General features: G+C 41.8%; 1 protein-coding gene and 1 long non-coding RNA gene across 3 annotated transcripts; one reads left to right on the forward strand and one right to left on the reverse strand.

The window, feature by feature from the left end:
• Window positions 1-99: 99 nt before the first annotated feature.
• Window positions 100-17,326, reverse strand: LOC309483759. 2 transcript variants are annotated; one of them, XR_014200642.1, is made up of 5 exons: window positions 16,740-17,326; window positions 1,862-1,915; window positions 1,594-1,658; window positions 1,417-1,513; window positions 100-1,221 (listed from the first exon to the last, which is right to left on the reverse strand). It is a non-coding gene; the product is annotated as an uncharacterized lncRNA (long non-coding RNA). The 2 variants fall into 2 exon arrangements; XR_014200643.1 differs by lacking the exon at window positions 16,740-17,326 and having other exon boundaries at window positions 1,862-2,895.
• On the forward strand, window positions 3,162-16,635 carry LOC309483758 (uncharacterized protein). The gene is made up of 6 exons (XM_082149723.1): window positions 3,162-3,326; window positions 13,389-13,519; window positions 13,619-13,747; window positions 13,944-13,968; window positions 14,183-14,215; window positions 14,318-16,635. The coding sequence occupies exons 1-6, from the start codon at window positions 3,302-3,304 to the stop codon at window positions 14,473-14,475; spliced, it is 501 nt and encodes a 166-aa protein (XP_082005849.1). The 5' UTR covers window positions 3,162-3,301; the 3' UTR covers window positions 14,476-16,635.
• Window positions 17,327-19,225: the final 1,899 nt, after the last annotated feature.

Below are 19,225 nucleotides of genomic sequence, written 5' to 3' on the forward strand. Positions count from 1 at the left end.
GTTAATTTTTTCTTTTTTGTGATTTTCTTTATTCTTTTTTATTATTGTTGAGTACCATCATTGAGCATTGTGCACTTTTTGTTTAATTCTTCATAATAAATATTTTTATAGTTTAGACAATAACTTCATGCAAATAAAAAAAGTTTGCATATTTGCATACTTCTAATATTACAACCCATCCTGATATAGTGAAGGCTGTACAAATAGAACTGTTAATGACATGACATCAAATTTAAATAGTTGAACAACACAGATTTCTAAAACAATTGAATTTGTAGCAGACAGAAATATTATTATACCATTATAAATATTTTAAAGTTTGAGACACATTCAAGATGAGTCCCCTGACATTGCAACTTTTCATTTGATATACTAACATTTTTGATAGACAAAATTATTACAAATACCATTTTTTTCATTTGAAACATTTAATATACATCACAAAATAAACAGTCTGCCAATGCTGGAAATGATGCGTTCAATTTTTACACATTAATGGGTGAGTTTAGGGTTTTGTGTTAATTTTAACTCATTCATTGTGTTAATGATTTTAACAAAGTAAATATGTCAGAAAGGTTAGCACAAAGATGTGTAAACATGTTAAATTAACACATTATGTGCTGTCCTTCACTGCACACATTGTTAAAAAAAAGTACATAAAATCCTAAACAAAACGTTAGCATTTGACAAAATGATTGTAGAGGCATTGGTTGTTTAGCTTATACAATTAATGTAATGAAATATCAACCATTACATTCATAAAACTGCAGAATATAAATACATTAAGAAGTCAAAAAGGAAATGTCCAACACAGGGCAAAACACAGTTCTTTTCACAATACATGACACATAACCCCACCTTCAAAATAATTTCATTTGTTTCCAAAAAATTCATGTACACTGGTGGCCAAAAGAAGTATTTAAGTGTCTTAATGTTTTTGAAAGAAGTCTCTTTGATGCTCAAGAAACATTTATTATTATTATCAATGTCTGACTGTCTACTCCTCCATCTTTTCTACAGCATAGGAGTAAAAGTCATCATCAAAATAATCTTTAAAAACCCAACACAATGTTTTTGTCCACCTTTGTGAATAAATTAACTTCTCCAAAGATTGGTTCCTGTTCAGAACTTGACTGACAACATCAGAATGTTCCCTGGTCTGTGTGCGTGTCCACAAACACAAATGTACTCAGTCCTTCAGAGGAGATCCTGGTTCCAACACTATATAAAACAGAGAGAGAGAGAGGGGAGAAAATTCCATATTAGTTTTTATTTCATTTAATTATTTACATTTTTATTATTATTTTTACTAAAACTTAAGAATATATATTTGTAAACAGCTTTTTTGTCAATAGCATTTTCAAACATTTCAGATGAACTCAATTAAATTATGCCAGATAAAATTTTAATACTTACATATCCTAAATTCTGTCCAAAAATGCTGAGATCCATAGAGAGAAAGACTGAAATAAATTATTTAGCCCATTTCAGCTTGTCTGCAGTGAAGGGGTCCCTGTTTGAGACAAATACACAGTAAGACACATGCAAGAAATCATTGAGAATTAGTGAATTAGTGAGAGTTGTAATGCTTACCTGGATACATTTAATCTGGTGAGACTGAACATAGAAAATGGTCCATCTTCTGATTGGTTCATTTTCTGTGTAATAAATATAATGTTAGACATGATGCAAAGGTCACTTAGCCAATTTGATATAAAGTTAGCCAATTTTATAAGATATTGTATGCTACCTGCACCAGTGGCTCCAAAGCACTTATCACATAGGCTAATGCTAATCATTTTAGCAAACTTATGTCAAAATATATAAAAACAATATGATTTCAAGTAGCCTATAGGCTTACCTCAGGAATCTTGCTAGACGTCACTGGCGCGAATTGGCGCTTTGTTGCAGTTGCCTTTAAACACATACAAAATTGCAGTAAATATTAAATTCCATAAAAAAAATAAAAAAAATAATATGTTATAGTTTGCAAACTAATGCTAAAACTAGAAAGGTAGCCGCTAGCCATAAAACTTGTTAGCTAACATACAATGTTATTCTCTCATCAGTAGGCCAACAGCTACAACCAAAACAGAATTTCACATTACTTAATTTAATGTTAATATAAACTAAGCGTTGCTCCTTGGCATATTTTAACAATTCAATAACAGTTCAATTCAATAATCTAACAAAGTCTGTAAAAATGAAACGTTAGCGCAGTTTACCGTGGTAAAGTTTGTTAACGTTACCGCCATGTTGACGAGTATAATGTTAAACTAGGGTGCACAAACCTGTCAACACACACAGAATGTTTTTTACCTTGCTTTTGTATTTGGCCGTTATGTCAAATACAGTAGTAGGCCTATACTGCAAATTTAAAAAATACAGTCTCTGTATGTGGTGTTTGACGTCACAGAAAATTCCCATGATGCAATGGGAATCACAGTTATTTACTGTAAAGAAAAATAGCAGTATAATACTGGGTGATTTAAAGTAAATAACTGTAGAAATTACAGAAAAGTCTAACAGTGTAAGTTTTATAGCCTATTACTTATATTGAATATAAAATTAAGGTATGGTGGTTGATGTTGTGATGGGTTCTAAATAATGGCATAAAATATTTATCTGCATCTAATCAGTAATAAATAAAACAGCAAACAGCATTTGTTTCTTTGTTCAAAATGATGGTTTAGCCCAATCCTCTGTGTGTTTCAGAGGTAGGCTAACCAATATAGACGGTTGAGTGTAGTGTTTACTGATGTTTTCTATGACTGGTTGTTTTTCAGAGAAAACACTTCCTACCACTTCCTCAAAAAATCCAGAACACATAAGTGTATAGGTACTACGTATATGAGCAGTGCAGGAATTCAGAAACTGCACCGCCTGATGGTAATAAGATAATTCTACAATTTCAATAGAACTCACTGCTGCGTGTCGAGTCGATCAGCCAGAAAGTCTGGGAAAGCAACGCTCCGGTAAAATAAGCGACCCCTGTGAATGTCCAATCCAGGGGTGATGTGAAACGAATAGGATAGGACAGTGATACAAGACAAAAATTGTGAAATCCATTCTTTTCATCCCTTTTCAAAGTAATTTACAAATAGGCTACAACTAGCTAATAATTAAACCTCTTCTCCTGTGCACAGACACAAACTGGAAATCACGAGGACTGAGTCATCGAGCGAGGATGCAGAAGCATAGGCTACATTATGACTGTACAACAAACCATGACACTAACTTGATGTAAAAAGTAAATGTCAAACTTCTCAATGAAGTTCAACAGAAGGCAACAGAAGAGACAATGATAACGACAGCTGTCTTTTTTGGTAAGTAGCCTACATTTTATGTGCATGCAGTAGGCATTGGCTGTGTAGGGGAGAGCACAATCTAATGCTTTTTTACTTTCTCAGTTTGTGTAAACCCACTACTTAGGGTTCAGAGTATTTCTTTTTTACCGCATTAATTTCACACGTCAAGTAGGCTACAATTGTGTGGTTTTGTTGCATATAGCCTATAGGCTACTTTTTTCTTGATTTACCCCGAAAGAATGGAAGTGAAATGTGACAACTTGCCCCTAAAATATTTACTCAATAAATTAAATGAACTTTTTCATATAAAATAATGGCATTTTTCAATAATAATAATAATAATAATAAAAAATGTTTTAGTTTGACAACAAACACACTGTAAAACACACCTATACAGCATTGTTCAAAACATAATAATTATTAATAATTTTGTGAACATTGACTCTCAATAGAATTCATAAAAGTATAGGCTACAATAGAATACTAGCATAGTTGTAATAGGGGCACATTGTAACGCAGTGTTAGCCTACAACTTTCCCCACCTGCACAACTGGGCTTTTGCACTGGTTAGTTCTATGAACTTAGTTCTTGGAACTAGCCACCTGCTAAACGTTTTCCTGGTTGCATTGCACCGCCAGTAGGAACCGGTAGGAATTTTGAAGAGACGTAAACCGCGCTTGTTGTTGTGACTTTTATTTTGACGGCGCTGAGAATACGTAGTTTCCTTTGTGTCTTTTTTATTCAATCAAACGTACTGTGTTTGAGAGTAAAACTAATTATTTTGTAATAAAAAAAAAGGCCCTTTTCTATTGGTCACCCTGGATCGAAGTGACAGGTTGACCATGCCCACTACGTTTCCCCGCGTATGCCACTTCAAGTTCCAACGCATAGAGACAGAGCGCAACGCGTCATAATCTGAAGACCACGCCCACCAAGGGGGAAAACAAACCAACTGTCTCCATTGACTTTACATTGCGAGAGGCTGCCTCCTTGTCATTTCTTGCTTCTAAGAAAAGACAGAATAATGCCTAAAAGCTGCTATGTGACAAGGTGTACAGCAAACAAGCTAAGAAACCCAGAAATACGTTTTCATAAGCTGTCGAGTGTCGACCCCAAAAAACGAGCGTTTGAGGACATAAAAGTGGATACAGGCTGGAACGAATGGGTAAATTGTGGGATCCTAACACTCAGTATGCACAAAAAATACACCACGTGTGCAGTAAGTTAAACATTTGGTCACTGGTGAGCCAAATATTCAAATGTCAGTTTTATATACTATATTTCTGTAAGATAAACTATCCTGTGTTGCCGATTACGGTCTCCTCCGGCGGGCATACGTTAGTTCAGAGTAATGAGACACGTGACGCTCTGTCTCAACTGCCTGTATCCACTTTTATGTACTAAACACTCGTTTTTTGGGGTCGAGAGCTAATAAAAACTTATGTCTGGGTTTTTTAGCTTCTTTGCTGTACACCTTGTCACACAGCAGTTTTTAGGCATTTTTCTGTCTTTTGTTAGAAGCAAGGAATGACAAGGAGGCAGCCTCTCGCAATGCAAAGTCAATGGGGACGGTTGGTTCTCTTACGAGAGGTCTCTCGTACTTGCGTAAGAATATCTTACGCTAGGGGAAAACCTCTTTTCCTCGAGATATTGAAGCCAAAAATTATCCTTAATTTTGTAATAATGCAAAACGCATTGCAGCAGCATGCAGACATGGGCGAGACAGCTCGCGCGCCCATTGGCTGCTCTGCGGCAACTGCACCAGCCTATCGATAGAGGCTCCTCATGACGTCAGAACCAATGAGGACGCTTCGCGCCCATTACGTCATGTCCCGCCGAAATCGGGTGGGGCCAGGGCTATAAATACGGCCCAGAGAGGCTGGTTTGGTCAGTTTTTCATCTCTTCAGCGGGCTCACGCATCGCTGGATCCTGAGAGGAAGCCGCGCCGTCTGATTGCAAGCACCCAGCGGGATTAGTCTGCATCTGAAGCTGCCGGTCGACAACTCGCCGCCTTCAGCCGCCGTTCCTGCTGACGCTTTCCGGCGTACATATATCCTTTTATTGCTGTGTGTGTGTTCGCCGCTGCGACACTCACACTTACCTCCTCTAAAAGAGCACGCGCGTCTTTTTCAAGATGCCTCGTTCATCCTGCGGCTCATGCCGAGCTCCACTCAGCGACGGGGACCACCATGTCATCTGTGTTTCCTGCCTGGGTGAGGATCACGCAGCTATCGCGCTCGCTGAGGGCGGCTGCCCTCATTGCGAAACTATGTCTATGGTGACTCTGCGGACTCGCCGGGCATTTTTCCGCGAAGCTGCGCCCGTGCCTTCACCCGCTGAGCTGCCGCGCCGTAAAAAGCGCCGCGCTCAGCGGGTCCCTGAACCTCCTCCATCCCGCGAAAGCTCGCCGGTGCGCCCGCTAGCTTCGCCGCCTGCTTCACCTCAGTCTCTCACCGCCGGTCAGCGGCCGCCGTCTGCCGCCGCTTCCGCCATTGAGGACTATGAAGAAGCTGTACGATTGGAGGACGGCAGTTGCTCTCTCCTATCGGGCAGTGAGGACTGGTCGAGCTCCGCGGACCTCGCACCACCTTCTCACCGCCCCTCGGGGAAAAGAGCCAGCATCGAGGCGGAGCTTATGCGTCTGCTCGAGCAGGCCGTCGAGAGCCTCGGCCTTGAGTGGTCGACGCCCCAGCAGCCTGCACTCAACCGCCTGGACGGCTGTTTTCTTCAAAGGGACCGCGCTTCACAGCCTTCAAGACCAGCCCCTTTCCTTCCTGAGCTTCACGAAGAGGTAGCTAAGTCTTGGAGCGCTCCCTTTTCAGCCAGAGTGCGTGCCCCGTGTCCGCAGCATTCTCCGTAGTCGACGGTGCTAAGGACAAAGGATACCACTCTCTTCCTCCCGTCGAGGAAGCGGTAGCCGGCCATCTTTGCCCGCCCTCTGCTGGACGGCGTGCTAAGACGGCGCTGCCATCAAAAGCCTGCCGCACTACCTCATCTCTGCACGGTCACGCTTATACCGCCGCCGGGCAGGCTGTCTCGGCGCTTCATTCAATGGCCATACTCCAGATCTTCCAGGCCAACCTTCTCCGTAAAATGGACGAGGAAGGACCGGAAGCTGTGGATTTAACGGATTTGAGGAGCGCGACGGATCTCGCACTTCGCGCCACAAAATCCGCCGCGCAGACCATGGGGCGGAACATGGCTTCTCTCACCGTGGCTGAGAGACACTTATGGCTAACGCTCTCGGAGATGCCGGACTCGGAGCGCTCTGCGTTTCTCGACGCCCCCGTCCCCCCCCGCTGGCCTCTTCGGATCTTCTGTCAAGGATTTCGCAGACAGATTCGCCGAGGTTCAGAAGACATCGCAGGCCATGAAGCATTTCCTGCCCAAGCGCTCGAGCTCCGCAGCAGGTCGCTCTAAACAGCCGTCTGCTCGCAGCTCCCAGCCGCAACCCTCAGCTGCCGCCGCCCCACAGCGCCGACAGACCAGGGATCAGAGACCGCGCTCTCGCTCCGCCGGCCGCCGCCCCCCGCCGCGTGGGCCACGGCCGAAGATTGAGTTAAAGCCCGAGGCCTCTAAGTCTTCCTAGCCAGCTTACGGAAGCGACGGTGTTCAAGTCCCGCTGCGGCCGGACTTCCACCAAAGATTTTTGCTCGTTCAGTTCCAGTAATTGTGACTGTTCCAGCTTATTCAGCAGCAAACAAGTCGGCAGCACAGCCCGCTTGCCTGCACACAAACGCCGTTTTTACGGCGACCCAGATAAATCCCAAAAAGAGTGTATTTTCTGGTATTCCGGCCACGGCCGATGGTGTTATGAGTGTAGTAAAAATGCCCACTGCCCAGTGCCCATTCCTACACACAGACACGGCCCGCCACACACGGCCCGCACAAATGAAATCGACTTATGTCGGTTGTGCACCAAATGTAGTGATTGTGCCCACGTCCCAGTGCCCGCAAACACTACACGCTACATGTCTCACGGTTTCTGTAAAAACGAAACCAACGCACATACAGTCTGCACAAACAGACGGTGTTCTCAGCGTTATGCATGGGCCCGTTGTCCCGCGCCCGCATTCGCTCACAGACATATTAAACCCCACGGGGCTCACCACGCTCGCTCTCTCTCAGCACACAGCTGCAGGAGAACTGAGCGCGGGCAGGCTGCCCGCTGTGATCAGCGCGCCCCCAGTCTCGCACGCTGCAAACGCGGCGCTCATGTTACAGCACACTGTTGCTCTCCGCTCGCCACTTGGCCGCGATCAGAGCCCAGATATCATTCTACCCCTAGCCACTCACGCGAAAGCGTGGGCAGAGCTCCCCGGGGTATCGAAGTGGGTGCTGAGCATTATAGAAAGAGGCTATTCGCTACAGTTTGGTCGACGCCCGCAACGCAAAGCGGCGCGAATCGAAACTACGGTGAAAAAGGAAGTAGCACACCTACTTCGAGCCGAAATAGCGAAGTTACTGAGCAAAGGGGCTATAGAACCCTTATCACAAGCTCAGAGCGAAGGGGGCATGTACAGCAGATATTTTCTGGTACCCAAGAAAGACGGGGGTCTCAGACCCATTCTAGATCTAAGACGACTAAACAAAGCACTTCTGAAACGACGGTTCAGAATGCTCACGACCAAGAAAATCCTCTTGCAAATTTGCCAAGGGGACTGGTTCATGTCGATAGATCTGAAAGACGCCTATTTTCAAATACAAATAGCGTCACGTCACAGGCGATTTTTGAGATTCGCCTTCGATGGCCAGGCATATCAGTACACAGTCCTGCCATTTGGCCTTTCCCTGGCACCTCGCGCATTCACGATGTGCATGGATGCAGCGCTCGCACCCCTCAGGCTCCGAGGCATACGAGTGCTGAATTATTTGGACGATTGGCTTGTTCTAGCTCGATCACAGTCGGAGCTCATAGAACACAGGACCATATTACTCGATCACCTCGAGAATTTAGGTCTCACAGTCAATTGGGCGAAGAGTTCGCTGTCTCCCAGTCAGAAAATATATTTTCTGGGCACAGATCTGGACTCGCTGTCTATGACAGCACAGCTGTTGCCGCAGCGCAGACTAAGCATTCAGCGCATGACAGAGATTTTTCGCCACGCCGCTTTGGTCCCGCTCAAAAAATTTCAAAGGATGCTGGGTCTCATGGCTTCAGCATCCTCAGTGCTTCAGCTGGGTCTGCTTCGCATGCGCCCGCTGCAGTACTGGCTGAAAGCGCGCGCGCCGTGCAGATGCAATGCAATGCAATGCAAAGCAATGCAATGCAATGCAATGCAATGCAATGCAATGCAATGCAATGCAATGCAAAGCAATGCAGTGCAAAGAAATGCAGTGCAATGCAATGCAATGCAATGCAATGCAGTGCAAAGCAAATCAATGCAATGCAATGCAATGCGCCTCAAGGTCGATCAGAAATGCGTCACAGCTCTGAAACCTTGGACAGTGACCGACTGGTACCGGTCAGGTGTAAGCCTGGGGACTTCCTCGAGTGTGAAGGTGGTGTCTACGGACGCCTCAACCTCGGGATGGGGAGCGCTGCTCGAGGGCAGACCGTTATTCGGCCAGTGGTCGGAACGGGAGAAGCTTCTGCACATAAACTGCCTGGAAATGATGGCAGTCGACAACGCGCTGAGGCGCTTTTGTCCCCAGATAAAAAGACACCATGTCTTGGTCCGTTCGGACAACATGTCAGTGGTGGCTTATATAAATCACCAAGGAGGTATCAGATCCAGAATCCTTCACAGGCTGACAGAACGCCTCCTGGTCTGGGCTCAGCACAATCTGCGCTCGCTCAGGGCAGCGCATGTGCCTGGCCGTCTGAATGTGGGACCGGACAGACTGTCCAGAAGCAATCTTCCGGCAGGAGAATGGTCTTTACACCCACGGACAGTCGAACTGCTATGGAGGACATTTGGCAGAGCGGAAATAGACCTATTTGCGTCTCAAGAGAACGCTCATTGTCAGGAATTTTTCTCCAAGAGCAGGGACGCGCTGGCTCACGTCTGGCCCCGCTGCCCGCTCTATGCGTTTCCCCCTGTCACGCTTCTACCCCAGGTGTTAGAGCGAATCAGGGAGAGCGGATGCCCAGTGCTACTCGTCGCCCCATTTTGGACAAACCAAGTCTGGTTTCCAGTCCTGATGCAGCTGACGAGTACCGCCCCGTGGCCGATACCGGTGAGGAGGGATCTCCTCTCGCAGGCAAACGGCTCGATCTGGCACCCTTGCCCGGAGCGTTGGTCCCTACATGTGTGGACCATCAACGGGTACCCGTTAACCTCCCAGCGGGAGTGTTAAACACGATCACTCAGGCTAGAGCTCCATCTACGAGGCGGCTCTATTCCTCAAAATGGTCTGTGTTCACTAGCTGGTGTACAGCGAGTGGTACTCCGCCCTCACGCTGTGGGGTGACGGAGGTTCTCTCCTTTTTACAAGAGCTTCTGGATAAAGGCAGAACCCCATCCACGCTCAAAGTTTATGTGGCGGCCATAGCAGCGTTCACTGAACCACCGCTCGGCCAGTCATTAGGAAGGAACGATCTGGTCATTCGCTTCCTTAGGGGAGCTAAGAGGTTGAACCCTCCCAGACCCCCCTCAGTTCCCGTTTGGGACCTTTCCACGGTTCTGGAAGCAATGAAAGGTGCCCCATTCGAGCCAATACAGTCAATAGACCTGAAACTCTTGTCTTTCAAAACAGTGTTTCTTCTGGCTCTCGCTTCAGTGAAGCGCATTGGGGATTTGCAAGCGCTCTCAGTGAGCACGACGTGTATGGAGTTTGGGCCTAACGACTCGAGGGTCATACTCAAACCAAAGCACGGATATGTTCCTAAATCCCTCAATACACCGTTTAGGGCACAGGTGATCTCCCTGTCAGCCCTGCCGGTATCTGAAGAGGAAGGGGACGCAGGCTTCCTTTGCCCGGTCAGGGCGTTAAGGGCCTATGTGTCTCTCTCATCTGTTTTCAGACAGACAGAGCAGCTCTTTGTTTTGTTCAGCGGACGTTCTAAGGGACTAGCTGCGTCAAAACAGAGTCTATCCAGATGGATAGTTGATGCTATAGCGCTAGCTTACACATCCAGGGGCCTGCAATGCCCGATAGGTGTCAAAGCGCACTCCACAAGAGGCATGGCCTCGTCGTGGGCTTGGTCCAGTGGGATTGCCTTGCAAGATATCTGTATGGCGGCAGGCTGGGCCTCCCCGTCTACATTTATAAGGTTTTATAACCTCGAGGTTCCCGCTTTGCAAGCTAGGTTGCTCTCGGTTTAATTTTTCAGTATTGCCCGCCCGATGCTATCGGCTCGGGATGCTGAAACTGCTAGAGCGTCAATCACTGATCGCCTATATACTTCTGTGGGCAGTACGTAAGTCCCCCATATTTACCAGTCCAGGCTGAGTTCGCCCTGGCTGTGTGGAACACTTGATATAACATGCTCTTATCAGAGCTCAATATTACAGGAATGATGCTATTCTAGCCCCTCTTCCCGGATTCTCTGTGAGTCCCTTGTGATTAGGCACTATATGAGCCCCGGGCACCTGCCCTTGGGACTTTAGTGTTATGTCTCAAGCACGCACGGCGTTTTACATTGTGTTCCCCTAGCGTAAGATATTCCTACGCAAGTACGAGAGACCTCTCGTAAGAGAACGTACTCGGTTACTAACGTAACCTCGGTTCTCTCTAGAAGAGGGAACGAGTACTTGCGTATCTTGCCGTGCATGCGTCATGTTCTGATTCGCTTTGGCGATGAAAAACTGACCAAACCAGCCTCTCTGGGCCGTATTTATAGCCCTGGCCCCACCCGATTTCGGCGGGACATGACGTAATGGGCGCGAAGCGCCCTCATTGGTTCTGACGTCATGAGGAGCCTCTATCGATAGGCTGGTGCAGTTGCCGCAGAGCAGCCAATGGGCGCGCGAGCTGTCTCGCCCATGTCTGCATGCTGCTGCAATGCGTTTTGCATTATTACAAAATTAAGGATAATTTTTGGCTTCAATATCTCGAGGAAAAGAGGTTTTCCCCTAGCGTAAGATATTCTTACGCAAGTACTCGTTCCCTCTTCTAGAGAGAACCGAGGTTACGTTAACCGAGTACGTTTGTTTTCCCCCTGGGTGTGGGCGTGGCCTAAATACGCTCTGTCTCTAGTTGTGATTTAAACTTGACGGGAAAATTTGCGCACCAGCACGCAAACTCTGACCCATGCATACGAACATTTTGGAGACGGAGCAGTTTGGCAACACCGATGGTGAGCTGAATGACTGACGACAGATGACCAGAAAACCACTTTAAGGCTTACCTCAGGAATCTTTAGTCCTAATATAAATAATAATATAATATAATATAATATAATATAATATAATATAATATAATATAATAATACAGTGCATGTTCACAATAACAGTTTAAATAAATAAAATAATGATTTTAAAACTATGCTTTAGGCTACATCTGATATAGCCTACTACACATTTAGATTAAATATGCCATTCTCATTAATGGAGTTAAGCACTTCAATTACATGAAATCATTACCAAGAAGTTAAAAAATGTTTTATATTATAATAAATATAAATATTTGTAGTGAACACTTTTCTGTGTTTTATGCTTTTAATGTTTTAACTACAGCGAGGATTGCTTAGCGCATGATATGGTCTGAGGAAATATTTTCACGCAAATAATGATCAATAATGCACAATAAGGCCTATCTGTTTCCATTAAAAATATAAAGAAATGAAAAGTACTATTTGGCCAGTGGAAAAGATTGAGAAAAACTTTCTCTGAAATGTATTTTATACTATTTTTATTTATTTTTTAAAAAACAAGGCAAGGATAGGCTACTAAATTATTTTTAGCAATGTAATGTGATGTTACATCTGTATCTCATATTTTCCAATGTCTTGTAGCCTACCGTTAAACATGTTATCACATGGATGAATATGCATATGCAAATGATATGCAGATGATGATATGCATAGTAAAACTAGGCATTGTAAGCTCCATATTAATATTTTGGGGAGGAGAAGCATGTGCGCACAATCTTTCGCTGACTGGGATTTATAAAGGGAATTCAGCGCAGGTTCTGGCGTACGCACGGTTTTATAAATCTGAATATGTTTTTGCGTACGCCATTTTTGGCTTTCGGGCTCACGCACACTTCTAGTAAGGATCCTACGCACAGTTTTATAAATGAGACCCCAGGTCTGCAGCCTCCCCCTACTCTATAGGCTACTAATGTCACTGCAGTGCTAGACCCTACTCTGAAGTAGGAGCTAAATTATGGCGCTTTTCCACTGCATGGTATAGCCTACGGTTCGGTACGGCTCACTTTTGCGCTTTGCTTTTCTTCCTCCAAAAGGAGTTCCTAGAACTAAAATCGTTCCTGCAATGCAAACACGTCAAAACCTGGGTACTTCTGTCTATTATTCTAGGAAATTATAGATTTCCTAGAATTATAAAGAAAGACAGCGCAGAATTTAAAGGTCATTTCCCATTAATTGACATTTAGTTGACATAGTTTACCGGTATTTTGGGACTGATGTGTCATGTGTGAAGAATGGTATCTTACCAGTAAAAAGACTGAATGCCGTTGCTTGTGTGAACAGCACATTTGTGTATTTAACAGGGAAATTGTTCTGGTAATTTTATGGTAAACTGGGATTGCTGTGTAAAAGGGGCTAGTGAGTCAACAACAATAATGCTTAAAATCATAAAAGACAATGCTTCCCAGTTGAGAGCATTGCTGCAGTTTACTGTAGTTTTACTGCACATTTAAATAGTCTAAACATTCATGCAGGTTTTCTATGCAAAAAAATATGGGGGCCCAACGCTTGTACATTATCTTCCGTTCTTTTGAAAAATCTTGAGAATCTTGATCTTGATTTGGAATCATAGGGTGTCACTTGGAAATTAAGCATGTTATTATGGAAAGTAGGCTACATTAATATGGAAATACTGAAAAAAGGGATATTATAAAATGCAGAAATAATGTTTTTTATATTTATATATATATATATATATAAAAAATAATATGCATATTGAGTTATTGTTTATTTATTTATTTTTGTGTACTTTTCCACCTCAAAGGTGCCCTTTTCTTTCTAAAGGAAATTCCTGCCAATCCAAAGTGTAGTGTGTCAGTGTTCCAGAACAAATCTGTGGCTTATATCATCTCAGAGCCGACTGGACCTGGCTGCTTACCCGAATGGACCTCTGATGTAAGCACAGCCAGTTTCTTTGTTCTTGTGCGTTTCCAAACTTTTGTTCCAAGTGGAAGAATAACTATATTTCAAATATATTCATTGTTTGGTGAGCAGAACACTGTGCTTGTTGATGAGAAGGGGAACATTTACCGTCCAGTTGTTTTGCATGCTGAACCACAAAGGATTCTCACCATAGACTGTCAGCACAATGTCACATATCACACGGAATGTCTGGAACTTCGGGTAGGCCAGTGAAAGATTTCTAATCTTTTTTTGATGTACTTGTGTAACTAGACAAAAACCATCTATGTGTATTATGTGGATAATGTTTATATGATACATACCAATTCTACATAACAATGATAACTGATGATGCCTAACTTTTTAGTCTAAATGCCTAATGTTTGACACCATAAATGTGCTGCATTTTTTCCGTTAGGTTTCCTTGGTGGTCAAATGCGACTGTGAGTACTGCTTCTTTCTGTTCCTTAAAACAGCTTGGAGCTATTGTTAGCACTACTCAGTGAGCTACCCTGTGATTTAGATTAATTGAGTGAAGTTTTTTATTTTCATTTGTTAATTTAATAATGTTAATTATAAAATGGACTTTGTGTTTTGTTGGAATTGTGCAAGATTTGATTATTTGTTCCATAATTTTTTTCCCATTTTGTTCCCTAGATAAGTGTCCCAATGCACCTGTTGTAGCAAAAGGTGTGAGAAGCTTGACTACAATGTGCGAAAAGATTTTTTTCATTGTCACTCACACAGAAGTGCATACATTCACTTACTTTTTGTACTTTTTTCTCCTTCTAGATACAACTATGGTAAAGCACCCATACACAGGCAGAACTCATGTTGTGACATTTGCTGTTAGTGGCATTTCTCTACTACTTGGTTTTGTTATTGTGATAATCATAATCTACAAGTACAGACTTGAACTTGAATCATCAAGGAATCATGACCTCACATGACCGCTCTACGTTTGACATTAGTTATACAATGACATTTTTTATAGTTAATACACTCAAAAAGGGCAGTTCCCACACAGAAAAAGTACATTTCTAGCCGGAGGAAACAGCAACAGGTGCAATAATGAAGGGAGTGGTACATTTTCATGCAAGAATTAATTTGCCTGGGGGAAAGGAGACCTTCTGTAACAATTTTGGACGTTTCCTTACACAAAAGACGATTTGTAACTTGTTAATTGTACAGATATTCATGTTCTCATTCTACATTACAAATAATAGTGAATAGTGTAAATTTATGTATGCTAGCAATTGCATAACCCCTTTAATTTCAGTTTGTGCAGGGTTTAATTCTATTTTTGTTTGGCCAACTTTTTTAATCCTAATTTTTCATTCTAATTTTCTTTTTACCAAACCACTTCTGCACTTCAGGGCATCGGCCATATTTTTTCATGAGCTTTTTGCTTTGTTTCATTTTCTGTGGTCATAATTAGGCTATTAGATCTGTAAACCTCAGAAAACTTAGACTCACAGTTCTTCACATGAGGGGACCACATTAGAATAGCTAATCCTTGCTTAGTCGCAGTTTTTGTCTGCCGAGTATACATGATGACACAAATAAATATTTGAAGGATTAAATACACTTTGTGCGTGACATGTCTTTCAGAGCATGCGCAAAACGCAAAGATCAGTACTAATTGGTACCATACAATTTAAGCTGAATTATATTATAATTCAACACTATCGAACAGATTTTCTCACTCAGATTGATAGTAGAGAAGTACCTCACACTGCAAGATAAAGAACTTTACTTGATCTTTATTGATTTCAAGAAAGTCTTTGATCGAGTGTGGCATCAAGGCCTTTGGAGAGTACTACACCACTATGGAAGCCATCCCAAGCTGATCAACCTGATTGAGAATCTGTATAAGAAAACGCAAAGTGCTATAAGATTCAGGAACGATATGACTGATTGGTTCCAGCTGCCAAGTGCAAAATCTGAGCAAACAGTGAGAAAAAAGGAAGGACTCATGCTCAGAGGGAAGGAACTGCAAACTGTCACTGCTCTACAGACATCAGAACAAAAACAGCCATGGCATTGAAAGTGATGAGCAACAATAACTGGAAAAACAAAAATATCAAGAATGAGACCAAAATGAGACTGTACAGATCCCTCATACTCCCGTTGCCTTGGACTGTTGTGAAGCATGGACACTTAGGAGTGCTGAAGCAGAGAAACTACTTGGAGTCCGCATCACGGAGAAGATTAGAAACGATGACATCAGAAAGGCCCTCAATCAGATGGAAACGATCGTGCAAAAAGTACATGAGAGACAAAACCAGTAGCTTGGTCATGTACTTCGTATATGGATAAAAACAGGATTGCCAACATCGCATTGCACGGAAGAGTAGAAGGTAGGCTACCACAAAAAGAGGACATCCAAGAACAATGTGGATGTCATCAGTGCTGGCGAGATACAACATTGAACAACACGTTCTAATGAGAATTGCGCAAGATAGAGACAAATGGCGTTTAGCATCGACACTCATGTGAGAGCCTACGTTGAAGTGTAATAAACTGCATAGAGATTTTTAAAAGACAAATTTAAGTGCATGCAAGCTCACTTAATTGACAGCAGTTGATGCTATAACATTGGTTTTGGTTATTTTAAACTTTTCTCACTCTCTGCTACAGATAGATCTCTTATCATCAGGATAATCACAGGGCTTTCCTCAGATGCATTCATTTCCTATAAAAGGGACATTTACTGTCACATGCAGGGCTGCCAGGAGCCTGATATGGTCATAGTTGTTACGTGGCTGAGGCACACTTACAGGAATTGACATGTGTGCTAGGAACCTAGTGTGCTGCAACTCAGAGTATGTAGCTAAATCATAACAGGACAGAAACGGTTAAAGAGAGTACACTTTCAAGACTATATCTTAACAGTCTTTAGTAGACTACACTTTTAAGTGCCTTTAATTTTTTCAAAGTTGTTCTTTAAAGTACATTTTAAATTATTATGTTTTAATCTTTTGTCCTGCTTTTAAAACGTACACTTATTTTGATGTGCATTACTTTTAAGTGGGATTTCATTTCAGAAATAATATATTATCTGCAAGTACATTTTACAAATATAATAAAGTTTTAAGATTCAAACTTAACTGTGTACATTTAATACAATTAAGCATCATTATTTTTTTTACCAGGGGCAACAGATGTATGTGTTTGTTTACAAGCTGAGTCATGATGACACTTTTGAGCTTACCATGCCTTCATTCGACACATTCCTGTAAACTTTGTCATTGTGGTTTAACTGGAGTTGAGTCATGTCTCATCATGGAAATGTCCAACTGGAAGACAATGGAGGAGGAAAACTTCTTGGGAAAACAGAAAATAGCCGTACAACTGGTTTGGCATGATTTGCTTCATCCGTTGCTGTTATTCTGTAAAAAATAAAAAAATAAAGAAAAATGTATCAGTGTTATTTATCGAGTTGGATTCCGAAAAGAACTGACCACAGCCCACAGGAAGTTCCATTGGAATTACAGTGCAGGGTGAAAATAAAGAATTTCAAATCAAAGATTAATCAAAAGAAGTTAGTTTAACAAAATGAAGAAAAACAGACAAGTTAAATTAAAGGCCATGCTTACAGTTACACCCTGAAAATGAAATGTATTATTAAACATCTAAATTCAAGTTCAGTTGTCCATGCGTTCTGTAGAAGGCAATCAATCAATCATTCATTTATTTTATTCAGTAGCCTAAATTTATTTTTGTCACTTTGCAACAAATCGTCCACATCTGCGTTATGGTCTTACTCATCTCATGAATAAAAAGGGGCTATTAAAAGGATGGAATTCATGGAAAAATATTTTTTTGAATAATCTTTTTTTTTTTTACTTTTTTTTTTTTTTTTTTTAAATGAAGTAGTGAGGCAGGTTGGTAGTGAAATAATATTACTTCTTCAAAATCTACTTGAATTTAGATACTTTAAAATAGGAAGCAAAAATGGGAAGTCTCTTAAAAATGTAGACTAGGCTATAATCATTTGACCTTTTGCGAAATGGCCTAGTCTGTTCATGTTGTCAAATATAGCTATAATTCCAAGAACAGTTTATGATAATAAAGACTTAAAAACAGTATTTAAGGGTTAGTTACCCAAAAATGAAAATGCTGTCATTAATTAGGCTACTCGTACTCACCCTCATGTCGTTCCAAACCAGACTGTAAACTTCCCGCCCGTGCTCCGTTGCCTATCTAGATGGCAGATGCAAGTGAAAAAACTCATGTAGGCTATTTCGAGCTCTTGGAATCTGGAGTTACAAATGATTCATTAAAATCAATTCTTAGTAGGCTACTAAAAACTAAGATAAAAGCTATCAACTTTTACCATTGAACAAGCGAAGTTCTTCCGATTAACTATAACATATGCGTGCCGCAAATCTTAGAAGAATGTTTATAATGTGAATAAAAGCCTATATCTGTTCATCATATAAAGCGATCAAGTGTCTTCAGAAATATTGGACTAAATCACTCAACTCATTGTGGATTTTACGATCTCTTTATGAACTTTTTAAAACGTCAAAATGGTAGTTGCCTAGCAGCAAATGGAGGGACAAAAATTGCTCAGATTTCATTTAAAATGTCTTTAATGAGTTCTCACTACATTAAATGAAAAGTAAAGATTATTAGCCTACTCGGAATTTTGGGCCGAACCCAGAGTAACAGTTAGCCTCTGAGGCTATTAATTATCTTAACGTGCTCCTCCCCAACTTTGTTAATAAAACATCCTTTGTGTTCCGAATGAGAACGAACGTCTTGCGGGTTTGGAAGGACATGAGGGTGAGTAATTAATGACAGAATTTTCATTTTTGGGTGAATTAACCCTTTAATTGTGAGCAGTTGATTTTGCTTCTACATAATGGGGTAGTGATGCCATCTAGTGGTGCAATCAGTTTTGTCAATTGTGTTTAAGTGTACACGTGTAAATTTCACTCTCAACTGAGTCACTCTCAATTGAAAGTATTGGAATTTTTTTTCATTGCATAAAGGTTTCAAAGAGATGCTCTAGAGGCTACATGATTTGCTTTTAAATTTTGTGAGGTTTCTGTAAATTCTTCACTGACACAGAACAAAAGATTGTTTTTCTAATAAGGTGCAGATTTCAAATGATACACCTATGTATAGTAGCCTATGTAAGGCTTTCTGACACACTTATTCAAGGTGACTGAGAACTGATTGACCCACTTTTCAGTTTGCTCTTCACAGAGAGGGCAGAAGAAATCCCGAGGCTCATAAGTGTCATACATGATGCGAGTATGCTCAAATGACCTGCTTAATATTCATTAAGTTTTTTAAAAATGAAACACGATCGATTTTACTGGAAGCTGAACATGCCATTTGTTACATTAGGCCTATATGCATCCGGGTTAAATTTCATTTGAATAGTAGGCTAATGATGATTTTATTTGTCCTTGAAGTGTTTGACAGTCCTCATCCAGCTTAAAATAAATAGGCCTAATGTTTTTTTTATGCGAACGTTTTGAGAACATCATTGAAGACAAGATAACAATGCACACTTACCCAAACATTATGTACGTATTCCTCCATACAATTATAGTAACCACACAAAAACACCTTTTGAGCAATTGAACATCCGAGGAGGATAATGTGAGTTGCAGAAAAAAATGACTTGGCCTACTGGAAAGGACTGTCAAATGTCTACTTTTTCTAAGATGTCCAATGTTCAGT

Source organism: Leuciscus leuciscus (genome assembly GCF_965113295.1).
Source record: "Leuciscus leuciscus genome assembly, chromosome: 20".
Taxonomy (NCBI): domain Eukaryota; kingdom Metazoa; phylum Chordata; class Actinopteri; order Cypriniformes; family Leuciscidae; genus Leuciscus; species Leuciscus leuciscus.

Coding starts and splice junctions, on each gene's coding strand:
- LOC309483758 (XM_082149723.1), top strand. CDS start 3,302: ATGATAACGACAGCTGTCTTTTTTG. Junction 13,748..13,943: donor CGGAATGTCTGGAACTTCGG/GTAGGCCAGTGA, acceptor TTTTTCCGTTAG/GTTTCCTTGGTGGTCAAATG. Junction 14,216..14,317: donor TGCACCTGTTGTAGCAAAAG/GTGTGAGAAGCT, acceptor TTCTCCTTCTAG/ATACAACTATGGTAAAGCAC.